General features: G+C 31.3%; 4 protein-coding genes and 1 long non-coding RNA gene across 7 annotated transcripts in view; 4 read left to right on the top strand and 1 right to left on the bottom strand.

The window, feature by feature from the left end:
* LOC105145469 (uncharacterized) overlaps positions 1-3,090 on the top strand; it is a 3,632-nt gene extending 542 nt beyond the window's left edge. Inside the window, exons 2-4 of one of the 2 annotated variants that reach the window (XM_011055004.2) lie at positions 561-788; positions 1,077-1,284; positions 1,382-3,090. In XM_011055004.2, the coding sequence (XP_011053306.2) occupies positions 561-788; positions 1,077-1,284; positions 1,382-1,922 (977 nt within the window). In that variant the 3' untranslated portion in view covers positions 1,923-3,090. Of the gene's footprint in view, positions 789-1,076; positions 1,285-1,381 lie in introns of both variants that reach the window. The other variant, XM_087405988.1, reaches the window with a different exon arrangement.
* Positions 3,091-4,276: 1,186 nt separating this feature from the next.
* Cdk1 (Cyclin-dependent kinase 1) lies at positions 4,277-7,170 on the top strand. Its single transcript, XM_011055008.2, has 4 exons — positions 4,277-4,478; positions 4,900-5,192; positions 5,795-6,114; positions 6,180-7,170. Exons 1-4 carry the CDS (start codon positions 4,442-4,444, stop codon positions 6,421-6,423), a joined length of 894 nt encoding a protein of 297 aa, XP_011053310.1. The 5' UTR covers positions 4,277-4,441; the 3' UTR covers positions 6,424-7,170.
* A 465-nt stretch (positions 7,171-7,635) lies between these two features.
* Positions 7,636-11,574, top strand: LOC105145472 (apolipoprotein D). The gene is made up of 5 exons (XM_011055009.2): positions 7,636-7,771; positions 9,778-9,897; positions 10,036-10,162; positions 10,324-10,419; positions 10,757-11,574. The coding sequence occupies exons 1-5, from the start codon at positions 7,643-7,645 to the stop codon at positions 11,230-11,232; spliced, it is 948 nt and encodes a 315-aa protein (XP_011053311.2). The 5' UTR covers positions 7,636-7,642; the 3' UTR covers positions 11,233-11,574.
* On the bottom strand, positions 10,983-14,569 carry LOC147910031 (uncharacterized). The gene is made up of 2 exons (XR_015545039.1): positions 13,013-14,569; positions 10,983-12,505 (listed from the first exon to the last, which is right to left on the bottom strand). It is a non-coding gene; the product is annotated as an uncharacterized LOC147910031 (long non-coding RNA).
* A 2,672-nt stretch (positions 14,570-17,241) lies between these two features.
* LOC105145474 (acidic phospholipase A2 PA4) lies at positions 17,242-27,560 on the top strand. 2 transcript variants are annotated; one of them, XM_087405989.1, is made up of 5 exons: positions 17,242-18,124; positions 18,212-18,469; positions 21,742-22,079; positions 22,282-22,470; positions 23,351-27,560. In XM_087405989.1, the coding sequence occupies exons 1-4, from the start codon at positions 18,080-18,082 to the stop codon at positions 22,424-22,426; spliced, it is 786 nt and encodes a 261-aa protein (XP_087262115.1). In that variant the 5' UTR covers positions 17,242-18,079; the 3' UTR covers positions 22,427-22,470; positions 23,351-27,560. The 2 variants fall into 2 exon arrangements, with proteins under 2 accessions (XP_087262115.1, XP_087262118.1); XM_087405992.1 differs by lacking the exon at positions 22,282-22,470 and having other exon boundaries at positions 17,276-18,124.
* Positions 27,561-27,720: the final 160 nt, after the last annotated feature.

Here is a 27,720-nt window from a genome sequence, read left to right on the forward strand (position 1 = left end):
TTTAATATTTATTATTGATTACATATGATTTTCGAATTATTAATCCATTTCGTATACATTAAAAAATATTCGAGTAAGAGTTCCACAATAACAGTTTAAATTAGATCTTTGTTTTCTAATTTCACTTTCTTATGTGCTATTCAATTTTAAGCTACCTTTGTCTCTATTGTCAATCGTCCATAAAAACTGACGAAAGGTGCCCTCAAAACTGTCATTCATCCACTCGATCTCGACAATGCGCGAGAAAGTACACTACATAGAAATCCACGCATTGGCATACTTATTAACATCCAGGTGCAGTTCCTCGATCCATAAACATGGATATAAACGTTTCAAATGTCACAGTCTAATTCGTCATTTCTCTAAAGGAGAATCCAAAGAAAACTTTTACGACGCGGCGGTGAAACGTGTAGAAATTTGGCTTCCATTTGACTTTCGATCGGCGGCACGACTTTCGTTTCGTTCCGATTTCTCTATTCCGAGTTTCTCTGCCACGCGCGTCCCTTATCTCTCTCACATATATGCGTACATATACACACACATGCGTTTCCTGCCCGCAGAGACCCTGCTCTCATGGGACCTGCCGGAAGTCGAGGCGAGATCGTCCACGTCGCAGTCCAAGTGCCTGTGCCAGACTTCTGGTTGTCTCTGCTGCGTCGACCTAAACTTGACGGCCACTATTGATCTAGGTGGCCCAGCTTGCGTCAATATTAGGCAGAAAGAGCAGAATATCTCATTAAATTTGAGCTATGGCGATAATCCAATTCACAATGCAACGATAAGGATCGGCAAGTAGTCAAATCGTAATAATAATAAAGAAATCTTATTTGTATTGAATTTTAAATTAAACTTAATATTGTCTAATAACAATTTAAATTTAACACGTTGAATTATAGATTAAAATTTAATTGAAAATATTAATATAACTTTACCGCGCTTATTATAATAGTTTTTTATAATCTGTATTTTATATTTCGATTTATAAAATATACAGATATTTTAATATTTATCTATTAATGTCTACATTTTTTGTATCAGATAAATGACATTAATCATTAATATTTTTATTTTTGCAGCGAACGCAGCCAATAAACCGACATGCATGAATTTGTTATCGGATTTGGCTCAGATTTGCGCGCGATTTACATCAGTGAAGCAATCTGATGTCGGTGGCTACGATGGTTGTATGGTAATCGAACCGGCTTTGTTGGGTGCACCGCAAGCCACATATCACATAGGATGCTTCAATTTCTATCAGGGTGTCCGACAAGTGGAGGTCTCCGCGTAAGTATCTCTGTGATCTAGTTGAAAGAAATTTGAAATGCAAAAAATATATTATTTATAAAAGAATGTCTTGTTACTTCCTTTCGATTCTACGCAGCATCACGGAAACGACAGAGCCCGTTGATAACGCAGACGAAGAAGAGGACACTCTTAACACCGATGAGTTGATTGCTGCAGTGTCCGCTAGCGCCGAGCAAGGTATCGCGTTGTTCACTCAATGGCTGGGTCTTAATCTGAATCCAAAACTGAATCTCACAAACAAGGACAATGGACAACAAGATCATCAAATAACGAATAATGAACGAACGGGACCCTCAATTGACGTGTCTTCGAGATCGGCTCGCAATATGGACGATGTTGTCCAGAACGAAAAAAGCGATGAGCGGTTCAAGCAACTGTTGAGCGCTCAGGACAATGTCCTGAAAGGCTCAGCGACTATCGGACAATCTCACGGTGCGGAGACCACATTTGTTTACTCTAGACCAAGCGATTTAATGGCTGACAGAAACGCGACGGAAGAGGCCAAGAAGAAACTCGAAGCGGAAGCTGTGGTACCGCAACACCGGATCGTGGTACCAAAAGAATCCAGGAGGGGCGGACGGGCATACAACATTCATCAACACGTCAATGAAATCTGAGTTGTGCCGTGTGATCGGTACCTCGTGCAGGAAATTGTCAACTCATTCTTTTAGAGCTAGAGTGCTGCACCTATAGACTATTCTCGTATGTATGCACGCGGAGCTGGGTGATGGAGAGGAGATTATTACTTCATTTAATCGTCTCGCCCGTCGCGGTAATTTAATCTTTGCGATCAGTACAAATCGTGATCCTCGATAATATCATTGAAGCTAATGCTGATAAATCAATGTATCGCAATTTGCAATAATGAAGCAAAATGGGATTACAACTTCGCACCATAGTTCAATCTTCGGTAGCTTAAATTCTCCGTCTCCCGGAAATTTCATTCCTATATTTTCAAATACTATAGTGCATATAAAAGCTACATAACAATAATCGTTATATATATACTATGATATATGGAAATACAGGGATAAAAATTTCTTCTTTTTAACATCAATCTGAGTAATTTTATTGTTTAATTTTTTATTTTAAAATTTCTTATAAAATAGAATCTAAAAAGATAATTTTTACAAGCTTTACTTGTATACTTGTATATTTTGTTAAATTAAAAAATTTTGATAAACCTTTCTACAAATCTTTCTTGCTTCGGTGCGTAGTTTTCCCTATTGTTGCGATCTTATCCTATTCATTATGCGTGCATCTCAATTATTATATTCTCGCTCAGCTCCTCAAATATGATCTCCCGCGATTGTGATCAATGTTTGTTTGTTGATTTCATTTAAAAAAATCCTCGCTTTTCTTGCGATGATGTACTAATCTACAATAATTACTCACAAGATCTTGACTAAACGTATAATTGATCCTACGTTTTACTAGGAAATTAGTTGATCAATTAATTAACTGACAATAATTTATTTTTAAAAAAATTAAAAATAAATATTTGATGACGACTTCGAATTCCCAGAGATCAGGCATTGTCTATCAATAATAACTTAGGCATTTCTTATCGTACATATTACATGTTTCTTCCTCTTCAAGCTTGTCGTAATTTAAAAAAATATATAACGATAGTTTCACGCCACACATCTGTGTACATACTATAAATTAGTATTAAAAAATACGAAATGGTAAACGGAATGGGCAATACGACTGTCACAAGGATATTTAATTAATTCTGCGTGTGACACAGAAATAATAAATAAATAATAAAATATTCACACATTATATATGTTAGTTCTGTTATTCATTATTTCGTTGGTTACGTTCCTTCTTCTTTTCCTTATATTATACATATATACGTATAATATATATATCAATGGCTGTCGTGCTTATTTGCTCGAGAATAAGAATAAGACAGAGAATAAGAATTTCAATCTATCAGAAATCATGTATTGTTGAATACACAGTTTCTGATAGGTTGAAATTTTTATTCTCTGTTCTCTGTTCCTTCTTCCTTTTATTGTGCAGAGTCCCTTATACTAAAATCACAATTTAAAAAAAAAATCAAGTATTATTGAGTTCTAAATATATAAATACGTCTACTAAACTCATAAAATTAGTACAATATTACTAGTTTTTAACTCTAAAGATATATTCACACAAACTTGCATAGTCGCATAAACGTATGCATAAAGAAAATTATCCAATTGCATTTCTTTTATAAAAACGCACGTAAAATGTAATTCGATAATTTTCTTTATGCATACGTTTATGCGGTTATGAAAGTTGTGTGAATATACTCTTAAACTGGGAGCACAGACTCTTGCATAATGCATAACACATGAGGCATAAGAAATCAAAGTTCTTTATTTCAAGGAAAGAAAAGAAACAAAGGACTTTAATTGGTATATTTTCTTATGCATTACGTGTTATGCAAGAGTCGGTGCTTCCCGCTTTAATCACTTCAATATTCATAAAGAAAAACGAACTCCCATAAGGATGTCGGTCTTTAATAGTATCTCGTCGGTAGTTGGATTAATGATATTATATGCTCTCCTATTGGTGAAATATGCAACGTCAACCAATAGTAGAACATTATCCAACTCAAATGGGAGCAAATCCGCTTGGGTCGAAAATGCTATATATATATATGTATGTAAACTTACCGACTAAAAGGTTGCAACACTTTTTTTTTAATAGGTTTCAGAATACAGTTACCGATTATATCCGATAGATAAAGATCAATCGCTCAGTAAGCAGGCTGCATTCCGAAAACCGAAAATAGAAAAAAAAATGCAAGTTGTGTGGATATACCCTAAGAACCAATCGCTTGGTAAGTAAGCTGCATTCCGAAATTTATCGAAAAAAAATTGTTGCAACCTTTCTGTGACCGGCTGTACATAAAATTTTTCATTTTTCACGTTCCGTTCTAAGGAAAAAGTTACATGATCGATACCCAGAGCGCAGCAGCATGCAGTAAATTCTTCATGTTGTTACCAATATGGCGTCTCGTTTGATTTAAATTTGTTCGTTAAGTGATCGGCGACAAAGCGAAACACGAGAACTGCATCTCTGGTCGAATTGTGAAAGGAATTTCGAAGACTATATTATTGAATCAGCATCCACATCACGCACAATGGATAATTTCATAAAAATAGAAAAAATCGGAGAAGGTGAGTGCATGAAAAATACGGGAAACTGTTGATGTCAAGCTATTGTTACACCTATGCACGTGTTAGCAATTAATGAATATTTGTACATTTATAATATTTGAACGTTCTTTTTGGCTGCTGATGTATTTATTACATATAAGATTTCGGTTTCTTTCTTTCATATAACATGTTTAGAGTATCGAAAATTTGTATATATTATATCCAATTGTATATATTATATCCAAGTACTTGATTAAACAGAAAATTATACCTTACTTAAATGAGTAGTGCAATATTATTTAATTGTTAAGTAAAATTTTATGTAAAGCATTCAATTTTAGCCATATACAAATTATGTAAAACGTTTTGGTCAGTAACATAAATATTGGAGTATGGAATGTGAGATATATAAGTAAATTATTATAAATCTGATATTCCTCAGGTACTTATGGAGTAGTATACAAAGGAAAACATAAGAGGACTGGAGAAATTGTAGCCATGAAAAAGATTCGCTTAGAAAATGATGACGAAGGAATACCATCAACCGCTATTAGAGAGATTTCATTGCTCAAAGAATTAACTCATCCGAACATAGTGAGCTTGATCGATGTATTAATGGAAGAGTCAAAACTATATCTTATTTTTGAGTATCTCACTATGGACCTGAAAAAATACATGGATAGTTTAGATAATAAATTGATGGATTCAGCTGTAGTTAAATCATATTTATATCAGGTTTGTTTGTATGAAAAAAATATTTAGTCTCATGGGCTAATGTTATAAAGGTTCTCCCACAGAAGAAAAGATGAACAAGTTTAGTCTTTGTAGCTTAATTACTGTATTCATACTTGAATTAAATGTATATTTAAAAAGATTAGCAAAAGCGAGATAGAAAATTTTAGTGCATTCCAGTATAGTGATAAAGAACAGACCTAATATTCTGGAAGGCTGTAATATAAGTTATTTAAGAAAGTTTTAGTGCATTCCAATACAGTAATAAAGAAGAATACAGGTTAAAGATTCTGACAGGCTGAATCATTTTAAGGCTAAGGTAGATAAAAAATATTGTATTGCTCTATCAGTATTACACTAAAACTTTCTGTAAGATAAGAAAAAAGAATATTTTATCACTACATTAGACTATACTAAAATTACTATACTAAAACATTAAACTATACTTTTGCTTTTGCAAAATTTGGTTATATTCTTTTCATTTTAAGTACAATGAATGTATATTAATTAAGTTATAAAGAATAGATTTTATTAAATGCTGAAACTGCCATTGGAAATTTTTATCGAGATTGTTCATACACTAATGCAATTGTTCTCTGTCTCAGATCACACGTGCAATTTTGTTCTGTCACAAGCGTAGAATATTGCATCGTGATTTAAAACCACAGAATTTACTAATTGATAAGACTGGAATTATCAAAGTAGCAGATTTCGGACTTGGAAGAGCATTCGGAATCCCAGTGAGAATATATACACATGAAGTTGTAACTCTGTGGTACAGGGCACCTGAGATTCTCCTCGGTGCTACTAGATATTCGTGTGCGATTGATATGTGGAGTATTGGATGTATTTTTGCTGAAATGGCAACTAACAAACCATTGTTTCAGGGAGACAGCGAAATTGATCAACTTTTCAGGATATTCCGGTAAAATTTTTATATATTATAAAAATATTTTTTCTCGGCTATTTAATGATTATTGTGTCTTACAGAATACTAAGAACGCCTACGGAAGAAATATGGCCAGGTGTAACGCAACTGCCAGATTACAAAACGACATTCCCAAATTGGATGGCAAATAATTTGGACTTACAAGTAAAGACGTTGGAGCCTGATGGATTGAATCTATTGGAAGCTATGCTCACGTACGATCCTGTATATAGAATATCTGCACGAGCAGCATTGCAACATCCCTATTTTAATGATTTAGATACATGCAAAATACCCGCTGTGTAAAACATAGAAACTACTCAAGTAAAAGAAGTAAAACTTTACATTTTTAATCATGTGATTACGTGAAGAGTATGTCTCTAGGTGTACTGAAAGTTAATTTATTTGAGTAAATGTTCTTCATTTTGTTTAATCATATCGATTAAAGTTTACATTTATATTTTTTAGTAGAACTCACTTTGTGTACGACCAGTATGGTTTTTATTAAATTACATACATTTCATACTTATATAAGTTAATGGAATATATTAGTATTTTACGTATTATATTGCACTTAAATAAGTTTTATACAGTATTTCATTCACAATTACTTTAATTAATGATGCCAATTTCATATATTCTTGTGTTTAACATATCGATCTTGGCTCGATAAGTTACTACTGTATTCAAACGTTATATTTTACTTACTCTTACGTTTAATTCATTTTGTCTACTTAATAAGATATATAGTTTTGCATCATTCTAAAGGAATCAATTTTTAAGGAAAAATTTAAACTCTACATGATGTGTCAAATAAGCTGACAATCATCTTTGTGCCTTATTCTCTGGTCTAAAAACTTCACAATCATATATTGACTATTAATAGCAAAGATTAGTAATTTATAATTATTCACTATAGAATATCTATCATATGCCTTAGTAGAAAATTTACATATTGTTGCGTTGGTCGCATTAATCTACGAATGCTTAATTTAAAAATTAAATGTAAAAATTTTGTATCCTATAAATAAATAATATTTTATTGGTAACACACTTCAAATAAATAGATTATATCAACAATAAAAATTATTCCATCAGATTGTTATCTATTATATATTATATATATATCTATATATATATATATATATATATATAGAGAGAGAGAGAGAGAGAGAGAGAGAGAGAGAGAGAGAGAGAGAGAGAGAGAGAGTTCACTTTAAATCATAATCGTTTTTCTGAGAAATGTATAAGAACTTGTATATATACCATATACGGAGAGAATTAGTAATTCTCAGAAACATGATTCGTATTATACTTCATGTATACTTGCGTCACATGCTTATTGAATGTAATTGAACGTCAGTGATAATTTTACATTTTTTAAAGAAATAATGTGCAAATATATATAAAACAGTAGCAAATTTATCATTGTGCAAAAAAGAAAAATGAATTAGTATGAATCAATTCGCGATTTACAGGGAAAAACAGCAAGATATTCTATATTTCGATCATGTTATATATCTCGATGAATGTATATGTGACCTATAATTGTGGGGTACGCCGAGAGTGGGGCACTAGCCACATAAAGTCCATCTCTCCAGTGGAACTTGTATTTATAGTGCAAACGCAGAGATCAGCAGCATCAGTCTCCATAGTGAGTATAGTTTCAATATCTTTTTTTCAGATACATTAATTCTTTATCTCTCATACTTTATATAAATATTTCTACAATCATTAGATAATATGGCTTTAAGTTTCCATTCATTTATATTTTAAAAATCATGTTTCGCTTTTCGCACATATTCGAGAAAAGTCATCGCCTATCTCTTGTATGAAACAAGAAAAGACGAGAAAATAATAACAATTAAAAATGAATGTTTCTTTTTTACTTTTTCTATAAATAAATCTTTGCCTTGCTCCTGTAAAACAGAACTTCTTGCAAGCAGAAAGATAAAGACTAATTTATTAATTGATTTACATTGGTGCATATATGAAATATGTATAATGGTGAAATGAAAATATTCTCAGCGGAGTGAAAGGTCGCAACATGTCTCTATCATCGACTCTAATCGTACATTCATCATACGCGCGGTCATCATCGCATGTTTATTATCGGATGGAATAAGAACGAGAGACGAAGACAGCCACTAATAACATAGGAATGTAAATTTCGGAGGTCCTTGACGCTCCGTGATGCGTATCCAAGGCGAGTGTAAATCATGCGTCACACCGGTTTTACCTGAAATCCGAGATCGTAGCTGTGCACGAAAAGAATCACTTCACTCGACAAGCACAAAATGCATTGGGATTGTTACGGCCAGAAAGTCTTATTAAGATTTTGAAAAATGCGTGACGTCACTCCTTTCGTTGAAATTTTTTAGATAATTGCGTCGGAAAGTGCATTGGATTTATATCACTCATCACATTCCATATACATATAGGCATTTACTATTAAATAGATACTCTTTCATGAAATTTTTTATTCTATATTGTTTCTATATTATTATTATTATTATTGTTAAATATAATAATAATATAACGCTAGTTTGTTTGCAAAACAAATATCAATAATTCGATCGAGAGACGAGCAAATAAGATATTAAAATAAGTGGATCCTTTTTTTAAAACACATTTTTAATAAGCATATATAATAATGTTTAAAATAGCAATATATAATTTACGTTTCGGTTCACAGTCTTCATCAGTTAAATAACATAAAAATTAACATTCACAAATCTTACTTCTAACCCTAAAGTAACAATAAGTCGGTAATCAGAGTTTTCTTTCCGCATGTAATGTGGTCATATGTGCGGGCACATATCATGTCCAACAATAAAATATTTGGGACTCGTCAATAATAAGAGACAATTTTAAATAATAATACCAGACAATTTTTAAGAAAATTTTAATCCGAATGCATTATCTCACACTGCACTACATTTTTATAATATGACATCACAATTTACATTGGACTTAACCTAAGCAGAATAATGAGTCATTATGATATCAAAATGATTCCAAAATGACTCATTAAAAGTTATTTTTCAATCATTTCCGATTCATTTTAATATCATTTTGACGTTATCGTGATTTGTTCTGCTTGGGAACTCGCTGTAATTCTCTGTCAAACAATGAATTTGTCATTGAGCTTTGCATTGATGCTAATTACTTATATTTTATTATTATAGACATGGTATGTGCCCGTACCTCCTATGACCACATTACATGCGGAAAGAAAACTATCTGATTATCAAATTATTGTTATTTTATGGTTAGATGTAAGATTTATGAATGTTATAAATTTTTATGTTATTTACTAATGAAGACTCTGTGAGCCGAAACGTAAATTATGTATTGCTATTTTATTGAACATTATTATATGTGTTATTTTATTAAACATGTTTTTAAAAAAGGATTCACTTATTTTAATATCTAATTTGGTCTTTCGGTTGTTTTGAATTATTGATATTATTATTATTGTTATTATTAAAGTAATTATAATAAATGATTAATGATCAAATTTTTTATCAAAGATTAGAAATGCGTAAACAGTTATTTGACAATTTAAATATAAATTTGTGGAAAAATCCAAGTCGTATGATCTTCTGAGAATTTGAATCACTAAATGATGTTACTCATCTTTTTTATTCTTTCCAAAAGATGCAATCCTTGACATGGTGTCTAGTATTGGCGGGATGCCTCGCTTTTACTCAGGCTCATACGTATCATATGGGCACTTGTCCTATCGTGGAACCCATGCAGGGTTTTCAGATGGGTAGAGTAAGTCGAAAAATTTATATTTATTAAAGATTATTATTACAGAGACCAAAGATGTCTTTGCAATTATTTACTGAATATTTTTTCTTATCCATACAATCAAATTAATTCATTTCAGAAATAATTTGTTTAAAATTTTAGTTCCTGGGTCTGTGGTATGTTATCCAGAAAACATCAACAGGTAGCAAGTGCATTACTTACAATTACACAAGAGGAGAGGAACCGGGCGAATACGTTATAACGCAGGATTCGGATCATCTAATCTTAGGTAAGGCAATTAAAAAACACTAAGAGCAATTGGTAAAGAAAGGAGACGTGATATGTGAATCTCTACGAAGCGCTGCATCGAGTATCATAAAAGAACCTCAATGGAATAAATGTCTAACAAATGGGATGAATTATCCGTAATTGTGAGATGCATGTGTACAGGTCTTACGCCATTGAAGCACGAGTATCATTATACTGGCCAATTGACTGTACCTGAACCAAGTACTCCGGGACGTATGGAAGTCCGTTTTCCTCTTAGTAAGTGTCTTAACGCTCACAACATCATAATATAGTTAAAAGCGGAAGAGACATAATTTTATTTTACAGAAACAAAAGAATACGATAAATAAAAATTTTGTATATTGCGCAATGAAATTTAATTAAGTTAAACATCGTCTGCAAAATGTAAATTCAAATATATAGTTACAGCCTCCTCTTTAATTTACAAATGATAAGATATTAGGCAAATTGTAGATAAATTGGCCACATACTAATCTCGCGATAAACTATGCGTTCTCACTTAATAATTTTCATACAAATTGCAAGTTAAGCAATGCATTGCGTTGTGCAACTAAAATTCGTATCTGTGATTTAGGTGTAGCCGGAAGTGCGTCCCATGTGGTATTCATGACGGATTATGATACTTACGCTGGCATATTTACATGTCAGAAATTGGCGTTCGCTCATCGACAGAGTGCGACGATCCTCTCGAGGACCAGGACGTTGGATCAGATACAGGTTGACAAGATACGTCAGCGATTGGGTCAATACGGCGTCGATCCGTTCGATTTGAGCATCATTTCACAGTCTGGCTGTCCGCAAGGCAATAATACTCTGGACATCAACGTCGATCCCAACACTTTCACTTCTGAAAATTTGGGTAATGTGGTGCGCAAAGCGGGTGAGAAGATCGGCGATGGCGTCCAGTGGATCGCTCAGACCGGAAGCAAGGTATATCACAAGATAGCCGGTACAGAAGATACAGCATCGACGACGGAGCAGAACAGTCGCGTCACATCAAGGAACAGTGGCGAAAGAATCGAGACGAACGAAGTGGAGTGGATTCCCTAAAAATCCAACCGAATCATTTTTTCACATCATTATTTTTCATTATGTTATTCGCGATCTCGATTCGCGAATTTTGATATCTATTTGATAGTTCTATTAAAATCCTTCCTTCTAATATTATATGTTTGACCTTCTATTCATTTTATTTGACAAATAATCGTATAACGAATGTAAATAAAATTACAGTGAAAATGAAAGGAATCAGCATTGATTGATCGATTGATCTACATTATCGTGAATGATTAAAGATCTGTTGCGATCTGATATTGATTAACGCATCTCTGATGATTAACGCATCATCTGTGTTAATATATGTTAAATATTCAATAAAACTTTAATACAAAAGTATGTATATTTTTATTTGTGTATTTTATATTTTAACTAAGAATATAATTAATTATTATATTTTATCATTATTGATTATGCTATTTATGCTTCGATTCCATTTTATAAAAACTTAAACATCCTATATGTGATATAATATAGATAAATATTGACGAAGTCATAAGTACTGATAAATTAAAGAATGGTTTATTTCTTTTATAATCCTACTAAAAATTCCAGCTATATCCAAATAAAAAATACACGCACTCACATCAGGATAGAGAGACATGGACAAATCAGTCTTTAACTGGCATGAAGTTCATTCAAATAAATAAATATTAAATTTAGTTATATAAGCATTTCCATTTCATGGGGTACATAGTTAAATTCCCAGATAAAAATATTGTCTGTTTACATCCACAATTCCAAATATCTTAGGTATTGCAAGAAATTTACGACATAAAATTTACTGGTTTTTATCAGGAAATAACATCCGGTTATGTAAATATTCCTGTGTTTAAATTAGTGACGACTTTTTATGGATTTTCCAATAAAAGATGGATTTGTAATTGCATGAAAATTCATACTCAATTGAAAACAGATAATAAACAGATTTCCTAAATTATCTGGAATTCCAAATATGCTTCAGACAGAACAAGATTTGCAGATAAGAATTGACATGGAACTTATCTGGAATTCCAAATGTATTTTGGATATAACAGGATTTCCAAGAAACCACATTTAACCATATGTCCAAATTTATATACGGACATGCTTGGAATTTTTAGCAGGGAAGCTAATAAATTATATTAATTTACAAGGTTAAATTTACGTAAACGTACCCAGATAGCAAAATGTCTGCAGTCTTCTAGCAGACTGTTAGCAGGTTCGAGCAGAAAATGACGGCAGTCATCAATTGCGTTCGCATAGGCTTGTGTCCTGTTAACATCGCCTGTCGACATAATGTGAAGGCAAATTGTTGGCAGAAACTGAGCAGATCCTGCCGATATTATCTGACGCTTGCAGATTCTGTTACGTTTTTTTCTAGTAGTGTGTCAACAGTATTATGTACATCTAATTCTGTAATAATTCTGTTGTTATTTTGTTGGCATGTGTGTAGCAGACATTTTAAAAAATCTGCTTTCTACAGACTTGGCTATTTGCGGTATGAAGACTAATTATTTCTAGGTTCGTAGATCCATCCTAGATCAATCCACAATGGATTCTTATTTCAAGTGAGCTAAATTTGGAACCAATCGAATTTAAATCATGGTTTGAGAAACATTTTTCAAATGAAAGACTAATTTAAACCTAGCTCTAATCGGATCTCAGGTTGAATCACGTACGATTATGAATACAACCTCCAGAGTAATTTTCGACTCGCTGTGTCTGAATCTGCTGAAATATTTCCAATTTTTGAAATATAAGAATTAAAAAACATTTTTCAATATATACCTACAGAATGTTAAATTATTTCACAGGGTGTCCAAAGATATTTCAACATCTATATGTTTCGGATATATTCGTATGATATATTAGGTGTTGGAATTAATTCGTAGCGTTTTTTAATGAAAGAATGTTATTTATTTCACATGAGCATTAAAAAATACATTAATGAAAGTACTTCCCATCACTTGTAAAACGCTACGAATTAATTCCAACACCTAATATATTCGTAGGATATATCCATATAATATATTTGGAATATTTTTACTGTGTAGATAAGTAAAAAGTTATTTGTAAATTTTTATTTTAAGCAATAAGTTGTGAGATATAATAAAGGTTTAAATATATCAATTGCGCAGATAACTATGGTATATCCCATACAGCACAGAACGTTGAAAGAATGTTACTAAGATATTGCAACGTTGAATATTGAAATGTCAATGTTTTATCAATAATATTAATTCTTCTACATTGATTGCTGCAACGTTGAAACACCATTGAACAAATTGAACCAGAATTTAAGTTGAATTTTTATTGATTTTTTTCACATTGATTATTAATGTTGCAACGTTGAAATGACATTGATCTAAATTACATATATGTATATCGGAACCTATTTTATTTTGTAAAAAATGAACAAAAATTAAATGTTATGTAAATAGAAAATTTATATCACTTAGGCCCAGTTAATTGCACCAACGTTACTTTGACTTTATGCAAGACTTAAAACTCTTTCTGTCTCGTTTTAAAGCGAAAGAAAAACAGAATCAGATAGAGTTTTAAGCCTTGCTTAAAGTCAAAATAAGACAGAATGCTCGCGCATATGATATTTATATTTGACTGGTCCGATGCGCAATGACTCGTGATCTTTCTACATATCTATATATATATCACAGTTACACATTAATATTTAATATTCGTGGATCGAAGTTACAGTTCCCGTATAATTACAAGTTCAGCTACCGCTGGATGGCGTACATGTACAAGATTGGATGAGTAATCACCGCTTAGGAAAATAAGAAAATTAATTCCCAAATGAGGGGAAAGCATTTTTTTTTTAATTATAATTTTATTGTGTGTGTTCTGGAATATGATGTTAATCAATAATACTTACTTATTTTAATAATAAAAATGAATTAATATAATATAAAAAATATAAAAATATAATATAAAATGACATAAAAATATAATTCTCTCAAAATTAGTACAATTTTAAGGATCATTTCTTTGCTCGGAATTATTTACATACGTACGAGTAAGTTTCTTTCCTTAATATGCATTATATATGATAGAAAAAAATCAATTGCAAGGTACTTCATACAAATAGTTTTTATCACATAATTTAAATTCTCCCCTAATGTGCGTGTATATAACGCAACAACCAGTGCAGGCGTTTGTATATACATGATTGCGAATATTAGTATTCTGACGTCCTGTATGAACCATCAGTCTGATAGTGGCTGCTGAGGAGAGACAAGCGTATTTCGTGGTTTCCGAGTAGCACGCTCCTTCGATATCTTTGAGCACATCGCATCATTTCACAAGATCTAGATCAACATTAAATTTGAGTGTACGTATGTTTATATTAATAAAGTTATTAATATTTTTACTTTAGCGATATATTTTTCATTGTTAATGTAATATATAACAATTTTGTATATACTAAATTTTTTTTATTGTAAATTTGTGCATGATTTACTTCGATGCGCAACAAATTATTCTTTATATATATTAGAAGATTATTTATCAAAAAATTATAAACCAATTTAAGTACACATTAATATTACTTTTGTCAATAAAGTAATGACATTTTATTCACGAATATAATTTTGCGTGGATTAATTTCAAAATCTGAAATTATTATCTCTTTATCGTGAAATTTTGTAAACAGTTGATAGGACACGTCCCATTTTACATGTATTGACATTTTACATATTTTTACTCCCATAACATTGCATCGCTTGCATATAAGAATCAAATTTTTTTTAATGTTAAAAAATCCGAAGTGTAAATGCTTACCTCTCACGCAATGACGTATTCTTGCCACGGTATATGGCATTAGGCATTCCGGTTCAATAACGCTATTCCAGCGTATCAATTATCGCCATATATGTATATATTTATATATAAGTATACATAAACATATATATTACGCTCTTTTTGCGCTACAATCATTTTGTAAAGTGACTGTCAGAAGTTTTTTTTTATTTTCGTTTTATTTATTTGTTATAAGCAAATATTAAAAATATTTTATTAATTAATTTAAATTAAAATAATGAATTGTTAGTAATCATCCATTATTTAACTAATATATTCTTTATAGACTTTTTTTTTTAGTGTATCCAATGTATCCTGGCAAAATTACAATTTTTTCATGAGCTACGGAAATGTAACTATATGTTATATCCTTTTTACTTCCCGTTCGTTACGCACTGCAGTGCGATCAGCTCGATGGAGTAGACTAGGGAAGGGAGGGAGAGGCGGGGGGGTGGATGCGCAGTTTAGATTCTCATCACAGTGATATAAGATTCTGACGCATTCACTGCACTTTTGTGTATCTTTTTCTTTTAGTCATATTTGCGAATTTCTCAGTATCAGGACATTTTTGAATCTCTGAATCGTGTATCCGTGATTTAATATCCTTGTATGTGACGTAATGTTTTCGATAAGCTCGTTGAAGCAACTGTTTCATTTTCTTATCTCGCGGAAAAATGTAGTGGGAAAGTTAAATTATTAATAATTTTTTAGTTACATTTTAAAAAAAGATCCAAACATACCGATATTTAAGTTTTCATTTTATATTACTTATGAAAAATTCGGTAGAGACATTAAAATTTAATTGTGAGATTATTAATTACAAGATTAAAAGTAAAAATTAAAAATCATGAATTAAAAATTAAAAAGTAAAAATTAAATTTTCAAAATTTAATTCTAAAATTTAATTCTAAATTCAAAATTTTTAATTTTTGCTGCCGAATACATTCAATTTATCCTTTTCGATCTTCCAGCAACGTAATATCATCACATAAGAACAATCTGTCTTATTGATATAAATATCAACGAATTGCATTCATTACATAATTTTTCAAAATTATTACAATTTTATCATTTTCCAAATAATTTGTTTAATGGATATTTAGAAACATTCAACTTCTCCGCTATTCATACTTCACGTGTACATTTTCATAGTCTTGTCAATATTGGAAATTACATGGAATGAATGATTTTGTAGAAGTATCTTAAAATAGCTAAATAAATATTTGAAAATAATTTTGTTGACAATGAAAATAATTACATAGGAATCTCAAGCATTTCAAGATGAGCAATGTTGCAAAAAAGTTTGACATTCGATGATCATCAGTTTGATCGTTTTACACAATTATTTCGATGATCCAACAAAATTATTTTCAGATCTGGCTAATTTTTTAGATACTTCAAACTTCTTTTTTGAGTATAAAAAAATATTGCATAAAAACAGATCGATTCCTAATAACGATTCCTAACATTATTTCTAATAGCCAGACAGTATATAAAGAATAAAATCTCATATCCATTGTTTATATTTGATATCGAAAAATATAAAGACAAATAATTTATAATGATAAAAAATATGATAAAGTATATTTTTATTCTATGCTTTGCGTGTCATGACACTTATACCGTCATGACAGTTTCCGTCACGACAGTTTCTATCGGTTAAATTGATAATAATCATGATTAGCGATAAACGATGAAACGTTTAGGTGCGTCGTAATCGCCCAGACTGCATCCGATTATAATAGACCTATCCTACTCTGATAATGCTGATCGACATAATTAAGTACATATGCATCAAGTTCAAGAAACAAGTTCCATAATAATTTTTAATAATTCATTACTGAGAAAAAATTTTTTTGTATTTTTTGTTAATTATAATTTATAATATATTAGATATTATCATAATTATAATTATTATCTACAAATTATTATTATACAAATATTATGGTTGTTATTATTAATATGTTATTGTCGATTTGAAGAATCGATGTCGATTTGAAGTCGAAATCATTAAATTGACGTCGAATCGATGTCAGATAAATAAATTGATATATGTACATTTAAAAAATATGGCATATTTTAATATAATGTTCGCTACCTAAATATCACAAAAATTACATTATTTAAACTATACTATGTAAATTAGAATAATATATTTCTTTTTAGAAACAAAAAATATTAAAAGCAAATTTGATGCGCAGAGGGGCGCATATTTTAAATTTTCATGAAAAATTTATATCACTTCGCGCTTTCGAGTTAGACGAGAACAAGCAGACAAGCAGTTTTGATAATTTTAAAATGGTGATTTATAATGAATGACGATCGTTGGTGCGGTCATTAGGTCCAGAATCAGGACCATGTGAATCAGTTGTGAGGCGATCTTGTTTGCATCCCTCAGGAGGCAAGTTCAAGAGACAAGTTCATCAACGGGCTTCGATGACCCACATCGCACAGTTACAGTCTAGTCTCTTTCAGGGAGCGTGCACTCTCGCTTTCGCGATCGACCTAAATTGAAACGACCCAAACTAGTCAAGGTCGTAGATTGTAGTTCGAATCTCTGAATTAGATGTATCCGCTGAAAGATGAGGACTTGATCATCTGTCGGGCTTCCCCATCATTCTCTGATGTACTCCGACAAATGACGACACGTAAAAATACACGTGGGATATAATACTTTCATCTACTTTACAGATTGGTATTCAACAATATTAAATAGCAATATAATAAATGGGTGATTCACAACACTTGGTTAAGCCTTTCACTATGAAGAGCCATTATAAATTCTGACCGCGAATACTAAACAGAATCTTTAATCAGTTGCTTAGTCGAATTGTACAAATATGCTAACTGTGTTATATGATTAAGTTAAATTGTATAGCGAGAATATTTTCATCCTATCATTACGAAGAGACTGAATCAATAGTAGCCTTGACGAAGAAAAAAAATTTCGGTCAAGCATTAATTCTGAACGAAAGTTTGACTGCGCGAATGGTTCTTTTTAGTTTTTATTTGAAACCACTCATGGGTTGAGATTTCTGGCAGTATGGATTCAATCAAGACGAAGGTCGCTAATTATCTTTCTTATTTGGTAATGTTTAATAGAATCTTCGTCGAAACATCGTCAGAATTTTTTTTTAATGATCTACGTGGTTTGATTTGGTTTCTCTGTTTGCAGATGTTTGCTGTCTTATTTGGCGCTGTCTTGCCGATCTTTTGGTCCCAAAGGATTGAGGCGAGCGTGTTGGTTGCCGACACTACTATGTCCAGAATGGTGGAGCTGAATGCCGACGCTCCTTTTTGCGCTCTTTACAATGACCGCGGAGTCATCCAGAGAATGGTTCTCGGTGCGGACCCAAGAAAAGTTCGACAAATTTCTAGCAACCTCGTCACCGATCTGGAAGAAACCTGTAAGGCTTCGCGAGATAAAGGGAAGGTAAGACTCGTCAAAATCGTACGGGAACTAACAGTTCGTAATGATCCCTGAACATTTCTCGTTTATAGAAACGTAATTATGATAGATCAGTTTCAATAGGTATTATCAAATAGAAACTTATGTATAGTTAAAATACATCTTTTTCATAAAATAAAGTTCTAATGGTTCTTCTCATAGTTGAGAAAGTTATGTTACTTTTTAAAATTAACGCGTTACCGTTATCGTTATTTGCGATAAAAAGTAACTCGTTACCGATTCTAAAAAGTAACACGTTATTGTTACTTAATTAAAGTAACGATAAAAAAGCGTTACTTTTCGTTACGTTTTTTGTAATACAGGAGATGAGTCTAGCCACCGATTTTGATGAAATTATAGGATCATTCGACACATTTTTCGATAGAAAAATAAGTCTCGTTTTACCCAGTGAACTGAGATTAATGATTAAAGTTGACGACTACTGAGATAAGGAAATCTATCCTAATTTAAATCCTCATTAAAATCGATGAATAAACCTATCTTCTGCATAATTACACTTTTTTAAATGTTAAAACTGGCTTCTAAGACAGAATGCTGAGACAAAATATATTTATATTATTCTTTTTTTCAACAAATCTTTAATAAACATATTATTTTTGTTTTGCAAATGACCTGAAAAAAGACATCTTTTAGTCATTTTTTAATACTTTATATCCTCTGAAATATATATATATATGTAGCGCATCTAAATATTATTATTAATAATAAATAGAAAGTTAATAATATAAATCGATTAAAAGTCGGACATAAAAAGGCTTTCAGATTTTTGGAAATAGTTTACCTCAAGTCGGCTTATAGTCAACATTTAAAATCAACAAAAAGCCATCCTAGAATAGTCGACTACAATGTCGACTTTACAAGTCGACTTTAAGTTGACTATTAGTCGTTAAGCTGTCACGCATGCTGTGTGGAATGCCATACACCATTTCAGCGTGTTACTTCCGTAGTAGTAAGGTATCTAATAATACTTCAATCAATAGGCGAGTTCAAGACGGTAAAGCGGCTAGACATGCTTACCGAGCGATTGAGTATGATTGATTGGATCTATAAGTAACAATTATGCCCATATGCTCGGCGAGCAAGCTAGCTGCTTTGTCAACTTGAACGCGCCCAATATTATTAAATTAAAACAAATTTGATTTACTTAATTATCTATTCTTGGAATTCAATGAACTCCGTATGTCCGCTTTATGAATGAGACACTTTTATTCATAAAAATCGTTTTTATTTGCAACATTACTCAGAACTAATAGCAAGAGTAGGGAACAAAACGAAAGATGAAGCAGTCAAGACGAAAACACAATCGGGATGAATAATGCGAAAAATAAACGAACGTTCCATGCACAAACGCATCCATACGTAATCATCTGAAGCATGGAATACATAGTGTGACAAGAATGCATGCTAACATTATCATACATATTAAGTCGTTTTTTCGAAAAAATTTTATAACAATTCTTTGAAGGAAAATAAACTCTTGTTTTGAATAATGCGATGAGGTTTTCTAATAAAATTTGTAATAAGTAAGTTAAGACTAGATAAGACAACAGACAATAGTGAAGATAAAATTAATCACAAGTTTTTTGCAATGCCCTTTATATCACTTTTATCAGAAAAGATAAAAAAATTTTTTTAAAAAGACTCCTTAATACACATGGCATATAAAGGGATTAATAATCTTAGGGGATTCATCAGGGATTATAAAGATGTTCGTCCCAAGCTATCTCACACAGACGTTGTATATAAAATTGATTGTCGAGATTGTGAAGCATCATGTGTGGGCCAAACAGGTAGATGTTTGAAGATACGCATAAATTAACATAAAAATCACATAAATTGGAACACTATACAACATTTCGTAATAACAGAACACAGAATTAGTCATCAACATGATTTTAATTGAGAAAATGTCAAGATATTAGACGAAGAAAAGGTACTTAATAAAAGACTGATTTCGGAAGCGATCCATATAAAGCAACAGAAACAGAGTTTGAATTTACAGAATGATACGTATTCTTTAGACCCATTATACATGAATTTGTTTATGGAATTATGATTTTACCCTCTTTTGTTCTTATTTTTATTTTAATAACTACATGACTTTATTATTTTGACTATCATTGTATCTCTGATTATCGACACCACAAGACGTCGAGTCACGAGAAAACGCTTACATGTGAGTTGATATAATTAAAATTCAGACAAATGATTTTAATAATTCTCTAATGTTTTGGTTTTCGTGTTTCTTTTAAATGACTACACAGCAAATCTGACAATCTGATGAGCGATGTGATTCTACTTAGTGACGCATATATATGACTTCGGTTTTACTTTATGTAAGTTTTTATATTATTTTGGTATAAATTAATATTTTTTATAATCATTGGGCTATGTATTACATAGCTAATTTGACATTTGGATAAAGAAGAACGAACTAAATTGTCGGGAATCATCAACTTGGAATTTGCGTCATCTATGTAATTTCGATTTATATTTTATATTGATAAGAATCCGAATTGAAGGGTCGAAATGTATATTTTATTTGTTTTGTTACATTCACACGAAAATAAAGAATTTTCTGTGCATCTGAATAACTGAAGTAGGTTCTGATGGGCTTTTTTACTCTTTTCACTGATAAATTAAGACTATTGTCAAGAACATTTTCTTTGTTAAATATCATCGTTAGTTAAGAGGATGCTGTAATATTATCAATAAAGCTAATGTTTTTGACGTTCCTGTCCAATTTCTTCGTAGTAGTTTCACAGAATGAAAATTCTTTTTCCATGATTAAAATATACATACTAATATACTTTGTCGCTGATGTATTTTGTGTTCAAAGCTGGAAAAAAAAAATTACTGATTTTTCAATCCATTTTTATCTCAGTATGGCGATCAACGCTGAAGATATATAAGAAAATATATAAGAAACACAAAATATACCAGCGACAAGTACATTAGCATGTACATTTTAATCATGGAAAGGGATTTTTTATTCTGTGAATTTAAACCATTACGAAAAAATTCACAGGAACAAAAACATCAAAAACGCTACTTTTATCGGTAATACAGGCTCCAGCATTTCCTTAAAAGAAAAAAAATAAGCTGAGTAATCACTTTTCTTATATAGTAATAGAATAATATTTTTCCTTAAGTATTATTGCATTCGAAAATAGGTTACTTTTAAAAGTGTCCTTAAGATAATCGGGATAATCAATTTCTAAAACTTCTTTCTTCAGAATCAAGCGCCCGGTGGTGGTCTAATATATCCGGGTACTAAATGGTGTGGACCAGGTAACGTGGCCAGTTCCTATAATGATTTGGGCCAACACTCGGTCGAGGATGCTTGCTGTAGGGAACATGACCATTGTTCAACCACGATAGCGCCGCAACAATGCATACACGGCATATGCAATAACTCGCCATTTACTCGCTCACATTGCGATTGCGACGCCAAATTCCGCAGATGTTTACAGAATCTCAATACTGAGGTGGCTAATACCCTCGGCGCGCTCTTCTTCAACGTGATTCAGGTTATCTGCTTCAAAGAAAGACGACCGTGCTCGCAGTGGCAAAGGTATATTCTATATAAAAAAAACTAAAATCTTCGAAATTTTATAAATTTGATATATCCTGATATATCTTATTTACATATTTATATAATAAAAAAAATTTTGTCACTCAACTAAAGACAGCTATGCAGGATACCTCAACGTATGTCAATTAAAAAATAAATTGACTTCAACATTCATGCTGTTACATTGTAGAATGGTTTTTAGCTGCGATTTACAATGGGAAAAGTCACCGATTTACACGTCAAACAATTTATCGGAGAAAGGATTTCAAAGACCGCTATTGACAACCGTCTCTTTCGTATTTAGAGATTTGATCAGACAAAGATATGTTCTTCAAGATGGCACGTAATTTATCTGAAGACGTTCCGACACATAAAAAGGATCGCCGTAAATGTATTTTTTTTCATTTCTTTTTCTAGCACTTAATATAAAGTTTTTGGTGACGGTTTCGCGCGCATCATATATAATTAGATTAAACGAACTTATCTAAGTGAAGTTTGATCTTAATTATACTCTTAATCTCATCCGGATGGATATAGCACTTGTAATAGTGCGCCTGCGCACGTTTCGACAACAGTGTTTGAAGTACCGCCAAAAATCAAAGCGGATGTTTGGTGCCACTCCTTGGACTTAGTCCTTCTATGCGCCGCTCGGCCCAAACTCTCATTAGTTCAAAACTTCCGCGGCAAATCGCCTCTATCAGGATGGACCAATGAAAAACGCTGCGCTCTTAGCGCAGAGACACTTAAGTCCACCCAAAAAGTAACAATCAATTAATTCTCTTTATTGTTCTTCTTGAATTTTCTTCCTTTGGGAACAAAACAAGTGGCAAATCGAGCTTTAAACAACTACAAGTTATAACCGGACGAGACTTAAGGGAACATAATAATTGTTAGATTAAACGAATTTACCTGAAGTTCGATCTTGATTATGCCCCTAGTCTCGTCCGGATGGACTTCCAACCCTCTTTCATTGGCCTACCCTGATGGAGGCCTGGTGGAGGATTTGATTTTGGGCGGTACTTCAAACACTGTTATCGAAACGTGCGCAGGCGCACTACAAGTTATATCCATCCGGACGAGACTTAAGGGGGATCTTTCAGCTTTCATCTAATCAGTCTCAACATTGTAGTGAAAGTTCTTTTACCCTGCGAAATTATAATTAGTTTTAATGCTCTGGATGAAGGGTTTTCTGTTGATTTTATTTTGCCGTTTCGGCAAATTGTCTTATCGATGAAATTCAACAAATTATTGATTCATGTAATTTATTGCAGGAATGGCTACGCGGAGGCTGTGTCCGATCGATTGTGCTCGCAATACAAGTTCCGACCCAGTGACAAATATGTGCCCATGATGCCTCTGAGTATGAACAAATGAATTTGGAAGCTCGGAGAGAAAGGCAGCCTTCGCTCGCGGAAAGAAAAAGGACTGATGGCCAGTACGCGTCATACAGATTATCAGATTATCGGTCGAGAAGTAACGCGTTAATTATAACGCGTCGTTATCGTTATTGATACTTTTTTTCGATAACAATCATTACTTTCTTCTGTCTATTCGGTATTAATGATATAAAACAAATCAATTGTTACTTTTTATCGTTACTTTAATTCCCTATTCTCCTTATATCTATTTAATCGTATTATTTTTTATTGAATAGAAATATTTTATTTAAATAAATATTTTTTAATATCAAAAAATATTTCTTACTTTATATCTTAGGCTGCATTCTGATAGTCATTGCCAATATTGAAAATTTTTAGTATACACGTAACGTAAATTATAAATTAGTACTAGCAGTAAATATATTGAATAAATTGAAATTTACTCTTAATAATGACATTAATGTCATTTAATGTTTAATAAAATTTGTATTTGTAAATTACGATAATAATTCCTGAAGAGTAAGTATACATTAAAAAATAAAAATATTAATATAACATATTATTGAAAATTTATTTGATAAGTTTAATATAAAGAAAAATTGATTATATAGAAACTAACTGAGTTTTATAATTTAATATTAATAGTTATTATACGTTTAATATCAATCATTAAACAATGTAGTTGTAAAATCTACTAACTTTAACATTACAAAGAAAGTAACGAAAAAAGTAACAAATCAGTATTTTTTACAAAAACAATTAATAGTAACGCATTATATTTTTATGAAGTAATGTTTCCAATCTTGCATCGACCATATCGTTTATGTCATATTAAATTATCATCTTTATTGTGTCAACGTGCAAGTTATCAACACATACCGTTTTATTTAAAGATTAATTAGTTACATTAGATTTTTCGCAACAGCGCAGCTGCAAATGTCATTTGGAGTTTGGACGAGAGTATGGACGAAATTCCTTATAGCTGTATATATATTTACAGTACCCTCCGTAAGTTTGGAAATACATAAGGAAAATACGTAATAAAATCGATATATTTTGATTTGCAAATAATTTAATTAAAAATTAATTATTTAATTTAAAAAAAACGAAATAAAATACATACATACATACATATATACGTTATCTATAATAACATATCATTAAAATATAGAATTTTAATTAAAACGCGATTCATATGAAATCTGATTCTTCGGGATCATTTTACAATTTTTACGGAGTCTGAAATCAACTTGTGACTCAAATAATTTACCCCTTTTATAGAAACTATAAAAGGTTAAACTACAATTAAACGATTTGTGATATGTTTTACAACGCACATAAATACGACATTACAAAACAAGTGGCAATATGATATAAACAATAAATCGAAGTGAGAAATTCAATCTTGAACACTCCGATGCTGCGAAATGATTGTCCGACATATTTTCGACATGTATAATAGGCATCATTGATACCTTCCGGCTTGAAATTTATAGTTTCCTCCTACTATGATCGTATACATCATATCTATACTGTTAAAAAAAACGAAATTTACTTCCATTATGTAACGAAGGATTAAATTTCGAGCCGGAAGGCATCAATAACGCCTACTGTACACGCTTATAGGTGTTTTCTAAATAAAAATATTTATTATCGTTTAAACGTTTTATGACGTATTTAAATAAAGAAACATGAATAGATCGCTGGCATGTAATGGTTTTCCTGTAAAATCATTACATTAAAAAAATGTAGGGTGTTTCCAAACTTATGAAACTACTGTATATTTTATTTCTACGAGTATAATTTGATCTACCAAGTTTAATTGTATATAGAAAGAAATTTAAAGAGAGAGAGAGAGAGAGAGAGAGAGAGAGAGAGAGAGAATATTTGTTAATTGAATCTTTTTTATAGAACAGAATTTTTCTCTGTAAACTTGGTTATAATTGCGGTTAGTTCTTGTAATTGTATAATAATACCAGAAAGTTTTTTTTTTGCAAATTATCGCCGTGTTTTTATTCCATTACTAATTACTTAAATTCCTGTTCACTTCATCAGATACTCCTTATCAATATCAGTATCAATTAGTATCAATGCCTTTCTCGCGCTATAATGAACGGCAAGGTTTACGAAACGTTGGTATTAGTATAATGGATGAAAATATGGCGATAATTTGCAAACCTTCTGGTATCTTAGAAGATAATACTCTGAAAGCCTAAAAAAGGATTATATAGGGTGTGCCAGAATGATCACCAAATATTTCATGTGATGATAGAGCGGACAAAGCTAAGTCGAAAAGATCTACTATTTTACAATAGTTATTAAGTTATTAATTAATAAAAAAAAATCACTGAATATTGATTTTCAATAATTTTTTATTCAAGTATTATCAACTTCACAGAAAAACAGTGAGAGACAAGAATTGTTTATTTTCTTCTCATTAAGTTCTGAGAATTTTTTCAGAATTTTTTAGTTACCTCATTTTCTCATGTTGGTAAAAATAATTGCCAATAAGATGCAATACTAAAAAGTTGACAAAAAATTTTGAAAAAATTCTTAGAGTTTTATGAGAAGAAAATAAACAATTTTTGTATCTTGCTGTTTTTCTGTACAGTTGATAGTAAATACTCAAGTAAAAAAATATTGAAGACCAATATTCGGCGATTTTTATAATTAATGTCTTATTAACGTCTTATTATTGCGAAAATTGCAAAATCATAGAGGACTTTTCGACTTAGTTTAGTCCGCTCTATCAGTGCATGAAATATTTGGCGGTTATTCTGTATAATAGTATTATGGAAACAGGATTGCTCGTTATGATCCCTAATAGCACATTTTATATTCAGAATACATCCTGAGGACGTCCTTAGGATGTTCAAAAGACATACGAACGTCCTCTGGATATCTTAAGGATTTCGCCTGGAGATCTATGCTGTTAGGGATGGCATAATGGCAACTATACTATGTTTACATGGCTCGATTTACATCGAAGTCATAACATCGATGATATAGTAATCGATGAATCATAATAATCTATTACGAAAATAAAATATATCTCTGATTAAGTATAATTATTCCTCTCAAGAATGGAATGACTGTGATTGGCCAATTTCATAATGATGTTATAACTTTAGTGTAAATCGAGTTATGTAAACGCTTAGGAAGCCGTAACCGTATGTCGTAATCTGTAAAAATTGACTAATCACAGTCATGTATTCCCCTCTTATTCGATGATAAGAAGGAAATAGATTAATTTTTACAGATTACGCCAATTACGGCATACAGCATATGATTACGGCCAATATATAAACGCTCCCTTAGTCTATTCTACATTAGACGCAAGTCGATTGCAAGTTTGTAGTGACAACCAATCTGAAGCTTGCATTTTGAAATCAATCCTTCGAATTGATTGTTGCAACAAACTTGCGATTGGCTTGTGTCTAATGTAAAATGAATTTGACAAGTGTTAATCTTGTCTTCTCGCTATATTATGTTAGCAGCGAGAGCAATAATATATTCGAACAAGTGTTAGTAAAATTGACTGCGTTCAGCAGAGAAAATTAATCAGTTACCACTTTGGTGATCCTTTAATATGATTGATTCTTACTTTTAATTTTTCACTAAATCTAAGTGTAAGAATTAATCGTATTAAAGAATCACTAAGCGCTAATTGATTAGTTTTTTCTGCTGAACGCAGCCATTATATTGTATTCTGCGTAGCATATTTATCATGAGTGTGTCATAATTTAATTTTTGGTCAGCTTTACATATATTATAGTCAATAGTCTATTACGAAAATAAAATATGTCTTTGATTAAGTATAGAATGATGTAAATATTTTTATCTATGTTTCTTAATTAATTATTTTGAAATATTATTACGTGCTCAAAAGCAGATATAATAAATTTGTAACAGAAATAAAATCATCTTTTTCTCATATGTGTAGCAAACTCAGTCACTTGTATTATACTATTATAGATAAGTCCAAAAGCTGCTATACACGAAATGAGCAAATTAAATAAATAAATATGAAAGTATATTTTAAACGATTAAATGTATATTCAATAATGATATATTTACGTTATTTAATAAAATATAAAAATATTATGCATGTATTATTTCTCACACAGCATATAATATCACAATAATGTCACAACAATATCATTTTTTCATTGCACAATATTACAATGAAATCTAGCAAAAATATCGTTGAAATATTATTGAAATGTTACAGTAATATTACAATATCTGCGAATATGAATCAC

This window comes from Acromyrmex echinatior, chromosome 4, assembly GCF_024713525.1.
Source record: "Acromyrmex echinatior isolate Ae372 chromosome 4, ASM2471352v2, whole genome shotgun sequence".
NCBI classification, from domain to species: domain Eukaryota; kingdom Metazoa; phylum Arthropoda; class Insecta; order Hymenoptera; family Formicidae; genus Acromyrmex; species Acromyrmex echinatior.